The following is a 19,565-nucleotide window of genomic DNA, read 5'->3' as shown; positions in this document are numbered from 1 at the left end:
AACAAATCAAAGTCTAAATACTGATCATCCGACAAGCTGCGACGTAACCTTGTGTAGATTGTATCATGAAGTCAACTTCGCAGGGACCTGCTACGGTGCCAGCAAACTGCGAATCGTTGCTCTTTAAAAAAATGTGCGTAGTCACATACAATGAGCTAGTCAGAACATTATGTGAACGTAATGGGTTAGTGTGTCTAACTAACATTATCTTGTTTGTGTCTGCGTTTGTCAAAGCAGCCACATATTTGTTCTTTTTTGTCGCTTTAGGCGCAACTATCTGTGCTGTTTCCGACAGAAAGAAAGAGCAGTGCCCATCGCGCATGTCAACGTCACACACACACACACGCGCGCACACACACACACGCGCGCGCGCACACACACGCGCGCGCGCGCACACACACACACACACACGCGCGCGCACACGCACGCACACACACACACACACACACACACACACACACATACACACACATTATTATCAGTTAAAAAACAAATTGACATTCCATAGCTAGTATTAGCTGTGTTTCTTATTTTTTGCAATAATCGTACAAATTCATTATTGGCGAAGTTATACCGAATATATCGCCTTTTTCGAACGTGCTTTAGTACCGCATGCTTATATCTCGTAGCGTGCCATATTGCGCTTTCTTTTTCGTCATTGCACGAAGTATTGCTCATTCAACTCCGCTGGAACAGGCCTGCCTGATTCAACCAAACTTGACTCCTCAGCGCTCGCAACCGGCTTCGGAAACGATTGCGGGAAGCAATCACCCACGAGCACAGCTGCAACAGAACGGCTCACAAAGCGCAGCTGCACGCGAACGGCGTGCATCGCGCGAGAGAGGGTTCATAAAACGGCAGTGGAAATTTGATGAAGTTGTAAGGCTGTTCGTAAAGTTGCAAGCCACATTGCGTGTGACAGTTGATGGAAAAAAAATTATTTTAAACGAGGCAATATAAACGCTTCGTGCCGTACATTTAGGTCATGATGGGAAACAAGGCTTTGCGAATTTAAGAGTAGTCGTGCGAGCTTAACGTCCCGAAACCACGATACGATTATGAAGGACGCCGTAGTGGAGGGCTTCCGAAACTTTGACCACCTGAGGTATTTTCACAACACTTAAATGTAAGTGCGCATGCCTCTGTCATTTCGCTTCCACCTAAATGCGGCTGCCGTGGGCGGGATTCGATCTTGCGACCTTCACACACACGCGCAAGAACTCGTGCACATACACAGATACACATTCCAATGAAAAAGGTTCGATTACTATAAACATTTTTTACTAGTCTTACAATGAACCCCATTGTTTGCCAAGTAATACTGAATACGCCACCTTTTTTTTAGCGCGCTTTAGTATCGCATGCCTATACAGCTGCTTGTGTGTGTTAGTTAGTGGTTAGCTTCACCCCTGCACCAATTACGGCTCATTTAACTCCGTCAGAAGTCGCGGTATCGATTCATCCAAACGTGACTCATCGTTGCTCGCAATAAACCGGAGCAATATAAAATTTGGAGTTTTACATCCTAAAAACAACGACAGGTATATGAGGGGCTCCGGAAATATTGAGCATCTGCAGTGTTCTTTAATGCGCTCTGGCGTCGTACAGTGCACGGGCTTCTACTAATTCGCCTCTAGCGAAATGTGACAGCCCGGGCCAGGATCGAACTCGCGACTTTCGGAAACGAACAGAGCGAAGCAATAGCCCACCAGCACAGCTATAGGAAGTATTCACTATAGGCTCATTCCTGCAGGCGGCGCACTCGCTGGCACCGCCATAGACGTCGGACTCTGGAGTTTTGCTAGGGTGCCTTGATGCCCGCGCGCTCCGCTGAGGGTGAGGACAGCCGCGTCGTCTGCTACGACGGCCGCCATTACGGCTCCTGCCGTAGTGGGGCAGCATGCGAAGCGCATTACCGCTTGCGGTGCTCGCGTATGGTAGGAAAGAAGTACTCGTTGGCGAGCTTTTTTTTTTTTGGTGCAACTTGGACACCTCTTAGTGCTGTTGTTGCCTAATTGTTAAATGGAACAACGCACGTCATACAAACTGGTGGCCTGTGCTTGTACAATGCGCCAGGGGCTGACATAGACTGAATGAAATGAGCCACGAACTCCCACACCAGAAAGATTCGCGTTAAACCGTTGTCGTCGTTAAGACGGAGGGGCGCATGAACTTTTATTACTACGCTTGCTGAAAGGAATGCAATATTTTGTGGGGTCTCTAGGGTAGTTTTAACTGCAGCTGGATATTGACGCAGACCAGGAGGAGATTTGTTGGTCTCGTTGCTGGAGGGTGCAGGCACAGTTCTTTCTTTTGGTGGCTTTCGTTCCTTAGGCAGTGCTGCAAGCAGAAATGTATGTATTCATGAACATATTCAAGCAATGCCAGTTCATGTCTAGCTTGTTAATTTTACAAATGTAACACATGCAGCAGATACCGGCTTAGTTATTGACGTGAGGAAGACACTTGTCCTTCCCCCGCCCTTTCCACAAGGGATAGGGGAAGGTCTTAAAATACCATAATTAAATTGTGCTCAAAATTTCTCCCCACAATAAATGGCTCTAATTCAAATTGGAGCTTCATATGCCAGAGCTACACGTGTGCGCCGTTGTGGAGGGCTCAACTGACATTCGCTCCCTATGCAGTTTATTGATTATTTGATTGTAGGGCTTAACACGCAATACTTTTTTGCAGACTAGTTGGTTCATACTTGAAAAATTGAATTGCTGCACAAATTTGAAGAAAAAAAACAAGAGAGACAGGAAAGAGTGCAGTTTTTTTTTCCAAGCTTAACACGCCAACGCAACACAGGTAATGAGGCGCACTGTAGTGGGGGCTCGTGCATCGTGGATCTCGTATACATAATGGTTTCCGTTTTCCCCCTTTGTAAATAACATAGCCACTGCACCTGACATCCTAGCAGTACACGACCGTGTGCTAAGTAGCGGAAAACTGTTGTGCAGTGGGTCATGCCTGTAAACACTGAAATCCAGACGTATATACAGTCATGACCAAAAAATGCAAACAAGAAATATAAACCACAACACTCAAGTATCAGTCAGTCAGTCAAGAACTTTAATATATGGTCCTGAGGAGTTTAAGCCACCAGGGTGCCCACGTGGGACATCCTAGCAGCCGCTACCGTAGGCGACGCCCGAGTCGGGGCGGGAACGTGGTGGCGTTCCGCCAGTTCTTGGGCCCTCTGGACTGCCTTAAGTTGGTTTCGGAGATTGGGGCTCCTGAGTGCCTCCTCCCAGTCGGACTCACTGGTGAGAGGTCCCTGAGGTAACGCGGGACATTGCCAGAGCATGTGCGCGAGTGAACAGTACACTTCTGTGCAATCTGGGCACTGTGAATTTATGTCTGAGTTATAATGGCTGAGTCGGCCCCGTGATGGGTACGATCTCGTTTGTAACATTCTAAAGGCTACTTCTTGCGCGCGTTCTAGTTTTGAATGGGGTAAAGGGTATCGGCTTCTGTTGTGTCGGTAGTGGGAGGTAATTTCATGGAAGGTGAGTAGTGGGTCATTAAACTGCACGTCTGGGCCCAGCTCTTCGGTGGCTGATTGATCGTCACGGCGGGTCAGTTCTCGTGCTCGATCATGAGCCATTTCGTTGAGGTTGGGTTGTTGTGGGTGAACGTCTTTGCCCATGTGGGCAGGGAACCAAGAGAGGTAGTGCGAGCCCGCATATTTCCGTGTTTGTAAAATGCGGGCTGCTTCTGGAGCGATGTTGCCGGTTTCGTAAGCCCGAATGGCGGCGCGAGAGTCTGTGAAGACATTAGTGAGTGAGGGGTCGGTCATCGCTAAAGCTATAGCAACTTGTTCGGCTATGGCGCTTGTTGATAGCCTAACCGAGGCGGCTGAGCGTAGGGCTCCGTCGCCATCTACTACCGCGAGTGCGAAAGAGGAGGAGTTACCGTATTGCGCTGCGTCGACGAATGCGGTAGAGTTGCGATTCGCGGCGGTACGGTTTAGGATCGCGCGAGCGCGGGCCAGCCGTCTGCCTTCGTTGTGTTGTGGGTGGACATTTCGCGGAAATGGGGTTACCATGTAAGTAGCTCGGACAACTCTGGGGAGGGTTACTGCGCGTTCAAGGCAGGGGTGTGGGGACATGCCGGCCTCGCTTAGAAGTCGGCGGCCTGCCTTGGAGGAGGAGAGGCGGATCACTTGGGCCGTGGTCTGGGCCTCGATCACTTCATCGATGCCGTTGTGCATGCCTAGTTGGTCGAGACGGGAAGTGCTCGTGTTTTGAGGCAAACCAAGGACTTGTTTAATGCTTTTGCGCATGAGTGTGTTTAGTTTCGTCTTTTCTACCTTCGTCCAGTTGTGGGCAGAGGCGACGTAATTGATGTGACTCATTAGGAACGCGTGGTATATGCGCAGAAGGTTGGCCTCTCCAAGGCCTCGTCTACGACCCGAGACTCGCTGAATGAGTCGGAGCATGTTCTCTGTTTTTGCTGTGATATGTTTAATTGTTCTTGCATGACAGCCAGTGGCCTCGACGAGGAGGCCGAGAATGCGTATGGAGTCCACTCGGGGTATTCGCTGCCCATCTTTGGCGTGTAGCGCTATGGGTAGATCACCTAAGGGTGTTAAGTTACGAACGCCTTGGCGAGATTGCCGGTACAGTAGCAACTCTGATTTTGTGGGCGACAAACGAAGTCCAGTGTTTTTTAAGTAGGCTTCTGTGGTATCGAGAGCAGTTTGAAGGGCTTGCTCCAACTCCGCCAATGAGCCTCCCGGGCACCAGATGGTGATGTCATCTGCGTATATAGCATGGTTTATGTTTGGGATGTCGCGGAGTTTGTCAGATAGTCCCTTCATTACTATGTTAAAAAGGAGTGGAGAAATGACTGCCCCTTGTGGTGTCCCGTTGGAACCTAATGTGTAAGTATCGGATGTAAGTTGCGATAAATGCAGCTGAGCTGTTCGATTTTGCAGAAAAGAACGAATGTACGCCTGGAATCTTTTACCGAGACCAAGGCTGGCAATGGATTCCAGTATAAAGCGGTGTGAGACGCTGTCGAATGCTTTAGTGAGGTCTAGGGCGAGAATGCCACGAACATCTCTCGTTTTTGAGTCGAAGATCTGTTTCTTTAGTAATAGCATGACGTCTTGTGTTGAAAGGTGCGGACGGAACCCGACCATGTTGAACGGAAAGAGTTCGTGATCCTCTATGTAGCGCGATACACGATTTAGGATGACATGTTCAGCTGCTTTTCCTATGCATGAGGTTAGGGAAATCGGGCGTAGATTGTCGAAGTTGAGTGGTTTACCTGGCTTTGAGAGAAGGATTACCGTGGCCGTGCGCCATTGTTCAGGTACCTGGCCAGTTTCCCACATGTAATTAATGTCTTTTGTGAGTAGTGTGATGGCTTGGTCGTCTAAATTTCGCAACAGGCGGTTGGTTACCTTGTCAGGACCGGGGGCTGATCTGCTGTTGAGGTTGTGTAATGCCTCCCGAATTTCTGACTCCGTGAAGGGTTCGTCGAGTTCGGGTATCGTTTCGCATTCTATTTCTGGGTAGTCGGTGGGTTGTGCTGTGTTTAAGGGGAGGTGACGTTTGGAGATTTCTTCAAGAAAGGATGAGTTTGTTCCTCCCATCTTTTTGTGCGAGTGTAGGAGCCGGTCTATGGCATGACTCTGGTTGTTTTTTGTTTCGCAGTCGTCCAGCATGTATTTTAGGAGGTTCCATTTACCCCCAGTTCGCATGCGGCCGTCGACCGCCGAGCAGAGTTCATGCCATTGGAGTCGTGTGAGCTCCGTGCAATATTTGGCAATGTCTTGGTTCAGTATTGATAGACGTTTTCGTAAGCGTCTGTTTAGTCGTTGTGTTTTCCAGCGCGCGAGTATTGACGCTTTTGCCTCGAGCAAATGTGCGAGGTGTGGGTCCATTCTCGGGACCTCGAGTTCTGTTTGTATTGTTTTCGTTGTTTTGGCTATGTCTTCCTGAAGTGAGGTGAGTAGTTCGATGAATGTGTTGTATTCCTTTGTGTTGTTTTTGCGGAGGGTGCGGAAGGCATCCCAGTCCGTTAGCGTGAATGTACGGGGTGGGGCTGATGCGTTGGGTAGTTCGGTTCGTATGATGAAGTGATCGCTGCCCAGGTTTTCCTGCGTATTGGTCCAGGTGTGGCCTGTGACGTTACGGGTAAATACCAAGTCCGGCGTAGTGTCGCGTTGTACCGATGTTCCAAGTCTCGTAGGGAATCGGTGATCTGTGATGAGTGTGAGGGACAAGTCGTCAATTGCTCGCGTGAGGTTAGTGCCTTTAGCCGTTGCCTGGGGGTAACCCCATGACGGGTGGGGGGCATTGAAGTCGCCTGCTATAATAAGCGGAGAGTTTCGCGCGAGCGTTGTGGCTTTAGTTAAGAGCGCGTGGAAGGACTGTCTGTAGTCTGACGGGGAGCTGTAAACGTTAAGGATAAAAACGCTTTGTTTTAAAAAACGGTTTGGTACGAGTTCGACGAGTATCGCTTCCAGGCGGCTGCGGGTGGGTAATACCTCATGTACTATGTGAGCAAATTTCTTGCTAATCAGCGTGGCTATACCTCTCTTGGTATCCCCTCGTTGTGAGATGGGGTGGTAACCCGATAATGTGAGAGCATCACAAAGGGTCTCCTGCAGTAATATTACATGAGGCTTCTTGGGTTGCGCTTTAATGTACTGCAGCAGTGGGGTTTTACGGGTCGCGAAGCTAGCGCAATTCCACTGCCAAATTTCTAACGTGTTTTGGGTTGTGGAAGCCATGATGATTACATTGAATTTGGTGGCCCAGGCAGATTTGCCGTAGGATCCACAGAAACTACTGTTCTGGCTTTGGTTTTAGCTTTTATGGTGGCTTTTTGCTCTAGTGCTTCCACCCGGCGTGACAGCGTGTCGATGTTATCGTGGTTTTCTCGCGTGAGACGTAAGATTTCGTTTAGAGTGTCTTCTGGTGAGTCGCTGTCATTCGTGTCCGCTTCGCGGAGTGGTGGGGCTCTGCGTTTAGGTTTACTAACATCTACAGTGGATGAGGGGGGATCTTTAGGAGCTGTGAGAGTTTGTATTTGGTGCCTCGCCTCATTTAGTTGTGTGGTGAGCTGTTGTATGGTTGCCCGAAGACCTGCTAGTTCTTCTCGTAGAGTTGTAACTACCTCGCTTTCATGCTCTGGCAATGAGGGCCGCGTTACCTTTGTGACTGGCGGCGTGCTCCGTAGCGGTGGTTTCTTCCCTTGGACTCGGTCCGCCCATGTCAGCTCAGCCTGGCGAGATGGGGAGTGTCTCCTGGAGCGGGAGTGGCTGCGCTGGGCACTGCGACGTCTCGCTGTCGGTGTGAGGGAGCGGCTTCGCCTGGATGTCGCATAGGTGCTCGAGGTGGCGCTGGAATCGCGGGAGCTGGCTCCACTCGATCCTCGGGAGCGGCTACGACCGCGTCGACGGCGTCGGCGTCGTCGTTGGCGTACGATGTACGGAACTTGAAATTTACGTTTGCAGTCCTTATCGGCAGTGGGGTGTGGTCCACCGCAGAGGGTGCAGTGGGGCTTACATTGGTGGTTTTCGGGTGGGGTTTTGAGTCCGCACTTTCGGCACCACGTTGTGTTAGGATTAGGGCAAACGTCTGCACGATGGCCGAGGCTGCCGCAGTTGTAACAAACTTCCGTGTGTCTGCGGAAAAGCGTGCATCGAACTATGCTCGCCCCGCAGTATACATAATTGGGAACTTGCATTCCTTGGAACAGGATGGTGACGGCTGTGGTGTTCTTGATGCGTTTCACCTCCAGGGCACTCGGGTTGCGCTTTGTGACGATCAGTTCTCGGAGCTGGGTATCGGTGAGGTCAATGTCAATGCCTCGGATGACGCCTTTGCACGTGTTGTCGGGTGGAGCCGGATATACAGCAACTCGGTACAGAGTGTCTCGCAGACGTAGTTGCTGTACCATGGTATAAGCTCGTGCGTTTCGTTCAAGTATCGCAATTTTTTTTTACATGCAAGTCAAAGTGATGAAACGTAATCACAAAAACAAAGTTGGGAAATGTAGCTTTCCAAACGCACTAATAGCGTGCCATTATTTGACCGTCTAATATTAGCAGTATTTTTCGATTTTGCGTGGTCTGGTTCACATTTTTGTGTTCGCATTTCCTAGCTTTGTCCGTGACTGCATTTCCAGAATTTATGCACTAATGTGGACGCAGCATATGAGGACCTATTTGGTGTTAGCTTCGTAGAAATCCCAGGTACATAGAGTACTTGCAACTGGTGCTGCTTTATGTAATGCAAGAAAAAAGTTCAATCTTACGTTTGAATGTGAACAAAGTTGGGACGGCATTTGGTTTCAACTTCTTCCAGCCATCCGCACGATGTTGCTCATAGTTGTTCTCTTCAAAGTGAGCCTGCAAATAAAACCAGAATTAAAAATTACCACACTGGCAGAAGAAAAACGAATGTCTGTCACTGTCAATAAACAAGATTTCATGTATGCATTCAGTATGATTCGCAGCAGGAACTAGCAGCAACTTTGAAGCACAAAAAGAAGGAAACTAATTGAGCTCACGCGCGCTTTCACGTAAGCCACCTCAGTGAGCGCGATCATAGACCCAGCCTGCTGTTATAATAACCCTTTCAATTTTCGCACTGAAGATCTGTAAGGATTCCTGAATTCATGTGAATAAAATATTAGTCTATTGTGCCGACAAAGGACCAGGTCTGATTTTATAGCGAGCGTTACAGATTTCGTTCTATCGAAAGCTTTGTACCCAAGCCTCCAAGTTCCCAATGCAATCGAATTTATTTGTCAGGTAAAAATGACAACACTCCGTAACAGCGCTTGTTTTGTTCGTCACTGAAGTGTTCCTGATTCCCAAGTATACATACGACGATACACACAAGACGGGCAGAAGTCCGGCCTCGTAATATTACGAGTTTTTCGCAGGAACAGCATGTTTATGTTCAAACGGCTTGATTTCACAAGAGGCGTTCAAATTTCGACCGATCAGTGCCAACGCGTGCACGAATAAACATGGGCAGGCCTCGTAAGCGTTGTGAAATCCCCCTACCACGCACCCGAGCCTATGTTAATTCCCTGCGAGGCCATATGCGCGCATTTCACGTCCAATTTCCTCTTATGTGAATTACGTGAACTCTACGTGCCGTACTCTTGAAGTTCGGCAGCAGTCAGGCGCCGTCAGATTTCCGTACTCGCTCACCGGCACGCGGCCTGAACTCACTCCCCGTTTTCTGCCCTTGCATATAATTTTCTCCCTCCTCCACTTTCTAAATTCTCATCTGTTTAACTACACCTCCTGCGTCCCCATCTCTTGCCTACTTTTCGTTCAGCTCAACTCCGCCAGCACCCGGTCGACGCGTACGCTGTCGGGGCGAGTTGGCGAGCGAGTACGGCAATTTCATGAAGTCTGTCTTCGGGCTGCGAGGCGGACGGTCACGACAGCGGCAGCCGGTCTCGCGAGCAAAATAGCTGCGAAGCGCAGTGCACGAAATTAACAGCCTCGGGTAGGGGGTGGGAAGGATTTCACAACGCTGCTGCCAAGGCAACACTTTCCCGTGCAAGGGCACTGAAACTAGTCGCAATTCCTATGAATGTAGTAGCACACTCGAGGCCCTTGAACCAGCATGAAATGTTATCGACACGGGGGCTTCCGAAGCCCCCGTACTTGACGCATTTTCTTAAAGCGTGATCTTTTAACACGAGCACGCCGCACAGTACCCTGCACGACGTTTGGCTGTCCTGCGTTTACATTGCGTACCTAAATAAAAAACAACGGCGCCCTAAATAATGCTGACCAGTCAGAATACGACGCACTAAAAAAAAAATGTTTACTTACGCTGCATACGTGCGACGTATCAGTCGGTTGCCACTTGTCTCGTTTGATTTTAACGGTCCAAAGAAGCCTTCTTTTTGGGTCTCTTGGAAACCGGTACAACTTCCATCCGTTTCTCGAGTGATTCGAGCACTGCGGCACGCAGCAGCCGGGCATGGTGATGCGGAGATGGGTGCATAAAACTGTAAGGGAATGAACACTGCCCAACAACACCTCACACGCCAAGCACGAACTACCGGCCGGAGGCGCCAAAATGGCGGTCGCGCTGGCGCCGAAGCCGAGGCGGCGGCATCTGCCCTTGCAAAAGCTGACACCACTCTAAGCGGGGGCGCGCGCATCGAGGCACTCTAAGTGGATGGATGGATGGATGCTATGAGCGTCCCCTTTATAACGGGGTGGTGACAAGTATGCCACCAGGCTCAACAAAAAAAAAAAAACCTTTTTTTCTTTTTATGTTGGCCTAATGCCTCTACTTCGATAAATTCTATCTTAATAGAAAAAAAGGTAAATTTTCAGCTTAAGTTCTCTGCCATTTACGGCACACTGTCCATATTTTATTTTTCCAATATTTATTTTTGTCCTTTCTCTCTAATTTTCTGCCACCAATACTCTAACCGTCTCTTACTTATTTCAATCGCGGGTGTGTTCAGCTTTCCATTGTTGTCCCTAAAACCCAAGGCTTCCTGTAGGCTCGTGCCCAAACGTACACCTGGGTGGATATCTCCACATTCAATCAGAACATGCTCCGCCGTTTCCTTATCTTTCCCGCAGCATGTGCATTGTTCTTCTTCTTTACTGAATCTTGCTTTATAACTACGCGTTCTAAGGCAACCCGATCTCGCTTCAAACAGTAAAGCGCTTCCCCTTGAATTATCGTAAAATGCCTCCCTCCTTATTTCATTTTTGCCCTTTCGGTAGTTACTCAAAGCCGGTTTTTTCTCCATAGCTGCCATCCAGTAAATCCTCTCCGCCTCCCTGACTTTTCCCTTAACGCTCTTTGTTGACATACGGCTTACAACACCAGCCGTATACTTACTAGTGAGTCTTCTAGTTCTTTTTCTCCACTGTGTGTCCACGCTCTTCCTATACAAATAACGGAACACCTTCTCTGCCCATCTACTCTCCTTCATATTTCTTAGCCTTTCTTCGAACCTTATTTTGCTCTGCGCTTCCCTCGCCTCAAAACCTGCCCACCCCATATCGCCCTTTACAGCCTCGTTTGTCGTCTTCCCGTGAGCACCCAACGCGAGGCGTCCCACAGTCCTTTGATTTACATCTATTCCCGCTTGCACCTCTGCCCTCATGCACACCACTGAGTTCCCAAAAGTAAGCCCTGGAACCATTACACCCTTCCACAGACCTCGAAGCACCTCATACCTATTGTATCCCCACAACGCTCTGTGCTTCATTATTGCCGCATTCCTCTTTCCTTTTGCTGCCGAGGCTTTTTCCTGTACCTCCATGTATCTATCACTCTCATTTACCCATACTCCAAGGTACTTGTATTCACTTACCCTCGGTATTTCTTGGCCTTGTATGGACACCGTCTGATCACAGGGATCATTGAATACCATCAATCCACACTTCGTTACACTGAATCCTAGTCCAAGAGCTTCACCTTCCCTTCCGCATATATTCGCCAGCTGCTGTATATCATCTCGACTGTCCGCAAATAAGACGATATCGTCCGCATAAAATAAACCTGGAAGCTTCTGCTCTATCATCATGCCGCCCTGTTTGTGTGACAGATTAAAACCAATGTTGCTACCTTCTAGCGCTTTTTCCATACTCACCATGTACAGCATGAATAACAGCGGGGACAAAGGACATCCCTGTCTCAGACCCCTGCTAACCTCAACGTTCTCTTTGCTACGCATTCCTTCCCACTCTATGCAAACTGTATTTTCTCGGTATATCTCCCTCAAAAGCTGTATACAGTCGTCGCCCATGCCCATTCCTTTCAATATATCCCACAAAATTTCCTGATTAACGTTGTCGTATGCCCCCGTGATGTCTAGAAAAGCCACGTACAAGGGCCTATTCTCTATTTTGGATATTTCTATACACTGAGTGAGAACAAACAGGTTATCGTCTAACCGCCTGTCGACTCGAAATCCGTTCTGAAGTTCTCCCAAAATATCGTTATGTTCGGCCCATGTTTCTATTTTCATTTTTACTGCTTGCATCGCCATCCTGTATAGTACCGATGTAATTGTTAGTGGTCTATACGAGCGAATCTTGTCCTTTTCTCCCTTGCCTTTATAGATTAAGTTCATTCTACTTTGTCGCCAACTGTCCGGTATTTGTCCGTCCTTTAAGCTTTTTTCTACTGCTTTTAACAATGCTTCTTTAGTGTTATGTCCTAGTTCGTTAATGAGGCTAACGGGAATCCCATCTAAACCCGCGGCAGTGCGCTTTGGAATGTTTCCTTCGGCCTTTTTCCAGTTGAAATTATCAAGTACTAGCTCTTCCTCTGTTGCTTTCTCCGCCACACTTTTACTCACCGGGGAGATCCCCTGGACGCTCTTTTGAAACGAATCGGCTGTTACCTTTTGGATGTAACCTAGCGCTTCGTACCCTTCCAATTGATTTCCTCCTTCATCTAGAATATGTTGTTGCGTTGTGACAGACTTCCTACCTAGCGCCTTTATGTGGCTCCAAAAAATCCTAGGCGCGGCCTCCTTTTTTTCGTGTATCTCTGTCATCCAGCGTTCACTTTCACCTTTAATTTTTGCCTCTACCAATTTCTGTACAAGGGATTTTTTCTCTAAATATATTTCCCATATTTTTTTGACTTCGTCCTGCGGCCGCTTCTCCTTTTTTGCCTTTCTATGCTCCCGTGAGGCTTCGCGTCGCTTCTCGATCGCCTCCCGGATTTCCTTGTTCCACCAACTTTTTGGCTTCCTTTTTCCTTTCCAGCAAACAGTTTTCTTCTCTTTCCCTATCTCCTTCGTCATTAGATGTAACAGCTCACTATACTCCCAGTCCTTGCCTGGTATTTCGCCTACTTCTTCCTCGACTCTTGCGGCTATATTTATTATTTGTTTGTCATTTAAATACGAGCTGCCAGACTTTGATTCCATGCTCATATTTTCAGTTTCGTATCCCATTTGCAGACACGCAGCGCCACCTGTCGACGCAGTTTTGAGTAGTGCAAAGCCCGACTCCCTTGCACAGTTTGCTGCGCAACCACGAGCAACTACAGCGCACGAAACAACAATTGAGCGAAATATTAGATGCATTTGTACATTGAACACACAGAAAAAGACCTACGAATTTCTCTCCGCTAGTCGGACGCGTCACCCAGCCGCTGTGAAGTGCTTGCTGGTTCACTCGCCTGAACGATAGCAAAAACAAAAGCAGACGCAACAGCTCCGCGCTCTACGAAAAAAAAGACGCCATTCTGTGCTACTGTTGCGTTCTGAATTGCCAGACGTAAATGACATCAGTTTCACTGATTTCCGCAGCTTACGCAAAGCAGAATGGTGAGAGCGCTAAATACAGACCGTTGCGCAGGTATTGGGTAAACGAATTACTCGCGTTCCCCACAGCCGTTTGCTTAAGTAAGTGAAGTAAGTGTGATAATGTTTATTGTTCTGAGTAGCCTTGACGGAGAACCGTGGTAACGTTTATTATGAAGCTTAACAGACCCTCTGACCACGGTGCACGACGTACAACAGTAGATAGGTGACGCCCGGCGGTTCGGGCGTCGCACACGTCGCAACCACCGATAATCTGAAGTTGTAGCCACCACACAGCATTACGCACGTAGGGCTTTGAAGGCTCTAAATCGCGAATTTAACTAGAAAATGCAAACACGTGCGTCATACATGTAAATCTCAAAATGATCGCGACCAATATAGTTTTTTTTTGTTGTTGTTGTTGGTTTCCGCGATTTCCGGAGCTCTCTCGGGGTCATCGGTTTTGCATCTCGTTGTACACTGAGAAAGTGGACACGCATGTATCCTCATTTGAAGTATATACGAACGGAAGACAACCGTCACCAGAGCATTCGAGCATGTGTAATAAAGCAATTCAATGCACAGGAAGCGAGAAATCGATGGAGAATGTAACTGCACAGTGAAAATCACCAGGGCCATTCATGCCGGATAAAACGAGCTTCGTACCACTGATCGCATAAATGGTTCGTGTATGCACTTCTTCAATTTGGCATCATGTGTATGCCCTAGTTGAACGCATTTAGGCATTACAGACCGCACGTCGGTGTGCTTGCCACGAACTCGATGTCATGCGATGCTCACTTGCAGATAAATTGCCAGTTGCAGCACGCCGAAATAAATGAAACATCTTTAGCATTGGGACCACATTTCCTTTTGATGAGCTTTTGATGAGATTTTTATGAAGCGAGGTTAGATTGAAGGAAGAAGCTTGCCAGGTCCTTGATTTTCAGCAAACCATGCCTCAAGACCAACGAAAGAGGAGGGCCTATGCACGTTCGCTTGCTGTGCAGTACCCGTTTACGGCTGGTGCGGCGATGGGGGCGCTGGTGGCAGCGTTTTTCGCAGCGCAGCCTGGGCAGAGTCTGACGTCCATAGCCGAGATCCACCAGCGATCCGGCATACGACAGCCTGGAGTTAGGCGGCGCTGCACTCAAGACATTTTCTTTGAAAAATATGCGCATAAAACATGCTGGCGAGAGCATTGGTTGAGGTCTGACGATGATGTTCCCGTGCGAGACCAGAAGTATGGCGGCTGCTGCACTATAGCGCCCCTTGCGGATGACGTCACTTGAATACCTTCCATTTAGCCGTACTATTCACGAAGCGCAGCGGGTCGCGGACGTCGTGCATTGACTTTCCGGGGAATTAACGCAATCCTTTTCCACTTCAACGGCACGCCCACTAGAGCAAAAAAAAACAAAAAAAATAAAGATGACAGGAAAGGGGAGGGGGCTGGGCGGGGCTATGACAATACGGCAAAAAAAAAAAAAACGCCGCTCCTTGCCAGTAAATTGTGAAGGAAGTAGAGGGAGAGAGAGATAGAAAAGGAGAGACAACAGCGTTAGTCAGAACTCGCGTTGGTCAGAACGACAAAGAAAATTAACAACAAAGATTTGTGCAGCTTGCCCCAAGTCGCGAAAGACTGGGTCGCCTCAGAGCTACGGGGCACCCATTCAGCTTCTCTTGTTATAGTTATCTGTACAGGATGCTTGGACGATAATTGAGCGAGCAGCGGTTAATGATTACAGTAATCTTCTAAGACAAGCGCGGACCTCGACCCAAACAGCTCCGCTACAGAGTTCGCTAGAGTACCTGTTTGGGCTTGTTATTTTGGCATGACACGGGGTGAAAGCGCACGATTGAGACGAGGATGGAGAAAAGACTAGACACGCACGAGCGCTGGTTTACAACAGCAATTTTATTTGAGAAAAGCAACCACATATATTTGCTATAAAATTACGTGAATACTGAAGACTCGCAGCTCTTTTCTCCCGGTATTCATGCCATTATAGCTATAGGTTTTTCAAAGCAGCAATGGAATGTTCGCAGACTTATCAGGCTGTTCGTGAAGTATCGGGTTACACTGATTGCGATACCTCGGAGCAAAAAAAAAAAAAAAAACAAGGATCTTAATGGATCAATGAACGCTTATTTCGGTACATTTAGGAGAAGAGCTTCGCACTTTGAATTCGTGATTCGTAATATTTGCTAACAATGCGGCCAAATGACGTTTTAAAAGAAGAATAGTTCCAAACTGATGCGCTACTTTTGCGCTTGTGCGCAGAAAAACGAATAGAAAATATAAAATGGAAATAGTTATTATCAAAGCTCATAAGATCGCACACGCACGTTCAGGAGATAACGTCATTGTCTTGTCATTAATTCTTCCCGCTAAAAAGTTCAGCTCGTATAGTAACAACATACTAAATAATCTACGATCTTGACTGGGAATTTTAATAACATGCGCGTGCGCACTGCACTTGTACGACTTCGTGTAAAAGTGATGTTACCCGAGTATGCATTGTGACGTAGGCGAGATGACCATTTAATGAGAATTTACAGCTGTATAGCAAGAGCCAGACAAGATGGCTGAGGATCCCAACACGTAAGCACGTCATGCCCACAATTGTCTTCATCTTCGGAGAACACCACGCTACAGCTTGTGTCCACAACACATCGTAACAATATATACGACCAAATTAACATATGAAATGAACCTTTGCTTAAGATAATGTTGCATGTGTGCTGCGTGTTCGCATAAATATGTCCCTGTGATTTACTGCTAGGTTATGTGACACAATTGAGAACCAGTCACACGGTCATGACCAGACTCCGTTAAACTTTACTGTCTTCGTTGTCGTCAAGACGGGAAAGTTAAACGGAGTTCGCGGGTGCCTGTGGGACATGGGTATTAAGGGAGTTCGGCGGAGAGAGAGTTGTGGCCCCGTCGCATGGGAGCTTCAGGAGTTCTGGACAGAAGCCACAAGGCGTTCATTAGACGCTTCTAACCCAAACGGGTGTACCTGCGTTTGCATGCAAGATTTCGCGTCTAATCACGCTGAAAAGATTTCATATCGTAAGTGTGATTATAAGAACTATATCGTAATCACATACAAAAAAGATGTTTTGACTTTTATGACAGAACTGTATACCTGCGAGTATTTTGGCAGTCGTGTAGACAGCAATGCTGGCAACAGTGCACGTTTGTCTTGGCACGCGTTTTCTCTACTTGCGCCGATTGTGAGACGAATGACGTTGTGCTTCACCGCATGAATTTAGTGCATTGCGGCGAAGTGGTACAAAAAGTTTTGTCGAGCGGGGCAGTACACGTTTCGTGTGCCGACTGCTCTTGGTGTGTAGAAATAAAGGATACCGTAATCAACATCTTTCTTTTTTTTGAAGGGGGGATGCGGCACTCAAGAGTCAGCTTTTGAACTAGTGCACTAATTTTCATGAAAATTTTCGGAATGGTTTATCTCGTTATTATGAGAAAATTTTCTAAATACCAACACTCTAGCACAGACGCAAAAAAAAAGCCTGCGGCTGTAATAATGGTAAATCAAGTTTGACAACTTTGAAAAATAAAAAAGAAATAATGGAAATGTACTCATTGATTATTATTAGGTGTTTTTATACATTTTGTAATGCCGGATATGGCCAGTCACGTATTTTTTTTTATGCCAGCGTCAACGAAGAAGACAGAAAGGCCGCGTTATAGTCACTGCTATTACTTTTCGAAGGATTGAAGTAGAATAAAAAGCTCCGCCATAAGAAGGGAACGATATGCATGGACGTAAACACAGCGGTGAACACTAGCTCAGAGACACTTATTCAAAATTGCGGCACGACTGTTTCGTGCAAGGCATGGTGCGGAGAGTATGCGCACTTATACGAGTACTCGGTCGTTTTTATTTTCATATTGAACGCACGTTAAGAATAAATTATGCAGTTAAAGACCTTTCGATAAAAGTTATTTCTGTGTTGATTGTGCTTGTTCTGTGTTGGCGCTTTTTCCGCAACTACATATTACTGGGGACGACAGTACTTAATTACGCCGCTAATACAGGTCTATAACAGGTCATTGAACTCCCGTTGCGAAACACTTCGTTAAACTTCCTTGGCGTAAGGGAGACCGTGTGACACGGAATGCATTTCCGTTGACATTACTACGAGATAGTTAAAGAAGGTTCGCGGCTACCCACGTGACAAAAATATTTCCACCCGTTCCTACACGTTTGCTTCGCGGCACGCAGCACATAAATTGCGGCGAAGTGGTACAAAGTCTTGTCGAGAGGTGCAGTATCCGTTTCGTAAACCAACTGCTCTTGGTGTATAGGAATAAATTCTACCGATATCAACTTCTTTCATTTTGAAGGGGGGATGTGGGACTGACGAGTCAACTTTTGCACTACTGCACTAATATTCATAAAATTTTTGGTGTGGCTTATCCTCTTCTTATTGTAACATGTTCAAAATTTCAGCGCCCTGGCCCGAATAACAACAACAAAAAAATCTACTGTGGCCGCGATAATGACCAATTATGCATGTATGACAGCTTAGGAAGGCTATCATTTCAAAAAGAAGAAAAATGTACTCATTTGTCATGTAGTGCCGGATAAGGGCAGTCGCGTATCTTTTAAGACGTTGCTGTAGAAATGCCATATCACTCTAAAACGAAAGATAAGTTTTTCTTGTCACTGCATATCAGACATCTCAATATTTTCTTGTGTTATAAAATACACAGCGATAAGAAAAGTACCTCGTCTTGTTGCTGACGAAATTTCGGTCCAGAAACAACAATGCAAGCAGCTATTGGTGAAGAAGTTGGGAAAGGATAATTTTTTATCATGACCATTTTCTCCAAATGGACAAACTGATAAAAAAGTAAGTTATAAAATTGCACAGCAAGCTATTTATTTTTATGGTCAAAATAAACTTTTCATAGTCACCCGTTGCATGGGTATATTTTCTCATCAACACAAGGCTGTTCTGTGGCAGATGCATTCAATCGTTTAGATTTTTTCGCAGCTTTCGGGCAGTGTATGTTGCGAACAAGACGTAAGAGTTAGTCAGAAAATGCACCACTTGCTGATCGCAGTGACCATTTAAGGGAGAGCTCAGATAAGTCGAAAAATGTCCCACAAACAAACATAGCAGGGGTCGGGCAAGTTGGTAAGTTTTCATTTCGGTCGAACTGCGTGCTGGGACGAGACGGGGATATGGAAGCGACACAAACAAGGGCAGAAGTTCTTCTTCTTCTTCTTCTTCTTCTTCTTTTCTTCTTTTCTTCTTTTCTTCTTTTTTCTTTTTTTTCTTTTTTCTTTTTTCTTCTCTTTTTTCTTTTCTTTTTTCTTTTCTTTTTTCTTTTCTTTTTTCTTTTCTTTTTTCTTTTCTTTTCTCTTTTCTTTTTTCTTTTCTTTTCTTTTCTTTTCTTTTCTTTTCTTTTCTTTTCTTTTCTTTTCTTCTTCTTCTTCTTCTTCTTCTTCTTCTTCTTCTTCTTCTTCTTCTTCTTGTCATAATTAGCGATCGTTAGCGTATTACTCCGAGCTCGAGCAACGGTTAATTATAGCTAGTTACACTAGAAAAGCAATGTTATGTTTATTACATCTTTATGAAAGCTAACAGCCACTTCCAACCACAGCACTTGCTGCCGTGGCTAAGCGTCTTCAGAGGTCTTTTTTTATAAGCAGTTTCAAACACTTGCGCGGCCCTGCAGTAGGATACGTGACTGTCGCGCAAAAAGCCTGTGCTCGATTCGTAGGCCTGAATCACGACTGTTGCTTGACTCATCAGGATTTCGCTCACACCGGCAACGCCACCAATTTTCTTTGACACAAGCTCCTTAACGTCATCGCGTCATGATTCGCAATGTCTACCTTTGCCGTTTCTCGGTTGATTTATTTATTATTTGTTTGATTTGCACACGCGGATACACAAGGACACAGAGGAAAGAGGGAGAGATCGAGCTGACAACTGCCAGCTGGAGGGGCACAACGCCTGCTCACTCTTTCGGCAAGAGGGAAGAAGCACATAAGCAGTAAATCAATCACGTGCGGCTCATACCCGCATTCCACGGGCTATCGTTTGCGGGTATATGCGACAATGGTGGCTGTGAGAAAGGGTTTTAAAGCATCTCAGGTTTTCGTGTCTTACGTGTCAGTCAGGTTTGTCGTGCACTGATAACCTCCTATGCAAATTTCCGTATAAACCAAGTAAAGCAGGCGACCACGAGAGCGCCCACCAGACGTAAGCAGATAGATAGATAGATAGATAGATAGATAGATAGA

General features: G+C 46.7%; 2 protein-coding genes across 2 annotated transcripts in view; both read right to left on the bottom strand.

Moving 5' to 3' along the window:
- Nucleotides 1-19,565, bottom strand: part of LOC119170433 (nocturnin) — a 96,037-nt gene that overhangs the window by 32,742 nt on the left and 43,730 nt on the right. The gene's annotated exons all lie outside the window — the stretch shown is intronic.
- Nucleotides 1,810-10,202, bottom strand: LOC142774689 (THAP domain-containing protein 3-like). The gene is made up of 3 exons (XM_075875476.1): nucleotides 9,821-10,202; nucleotides 8,278-8,371; nucleotides 1,810-2,340 (listed from the first exon to the last, which is right to left on the bottom strand). The coding sequence occupies exons 1-3, from the start codon at nucleotides 9,971-9,973 to the stop codon at nucleotides 2,012-2,014; spliced, it is 576 nt and encodes a 191-aa protein (XP_075731591.1). The 5' UTR covers nucleotides 9,974-10,202; the 3' UTR covers nucleotides 1,810-2,011.

Source organism: Rhipicephalus microplus, chromosome 2 (genome assembly GCF_043290135.1).
Source record: "Rhipicephalus microplus isolate Deutch F79 chromosome 2, USDA_Rmic, whole genome shotgun sequence".
In the NCBI taxonomy this organism is placed as follows: Eukaryota; Metazoa; Arthropoda; class Arachnida; order Ixodida; family Ixodidae; genus Rhipicephalus; species Rhipicephalus microplus.
This window is presented reverse-complemented; position numbering and strand designations above follow the sequence as displayed.

Coding starts and splice junctions, on each gene's coding strand:
- LOC142774689 (XM_075875476.1), bottom strand. CDS start 9,973: ATGCCCGGCTGCTGCGTGCCGCAGTGCTCGAATCACTCGAGAAACGGA. Junction 8,372..9,820: donor ATACGTCGCACGTATGCAGC/GTAAGTAAACAT, acceptor TTTTATTTGCAG/GCTCACTTTGAAGAGAACAA. Junction 2,341..8,277: donor AACTTTGTTCACATTCAAAC/GTAAGATTGAAC, acceptor TTCTGCTTGCAG/CACTGCCTAAGGAACGAAAG.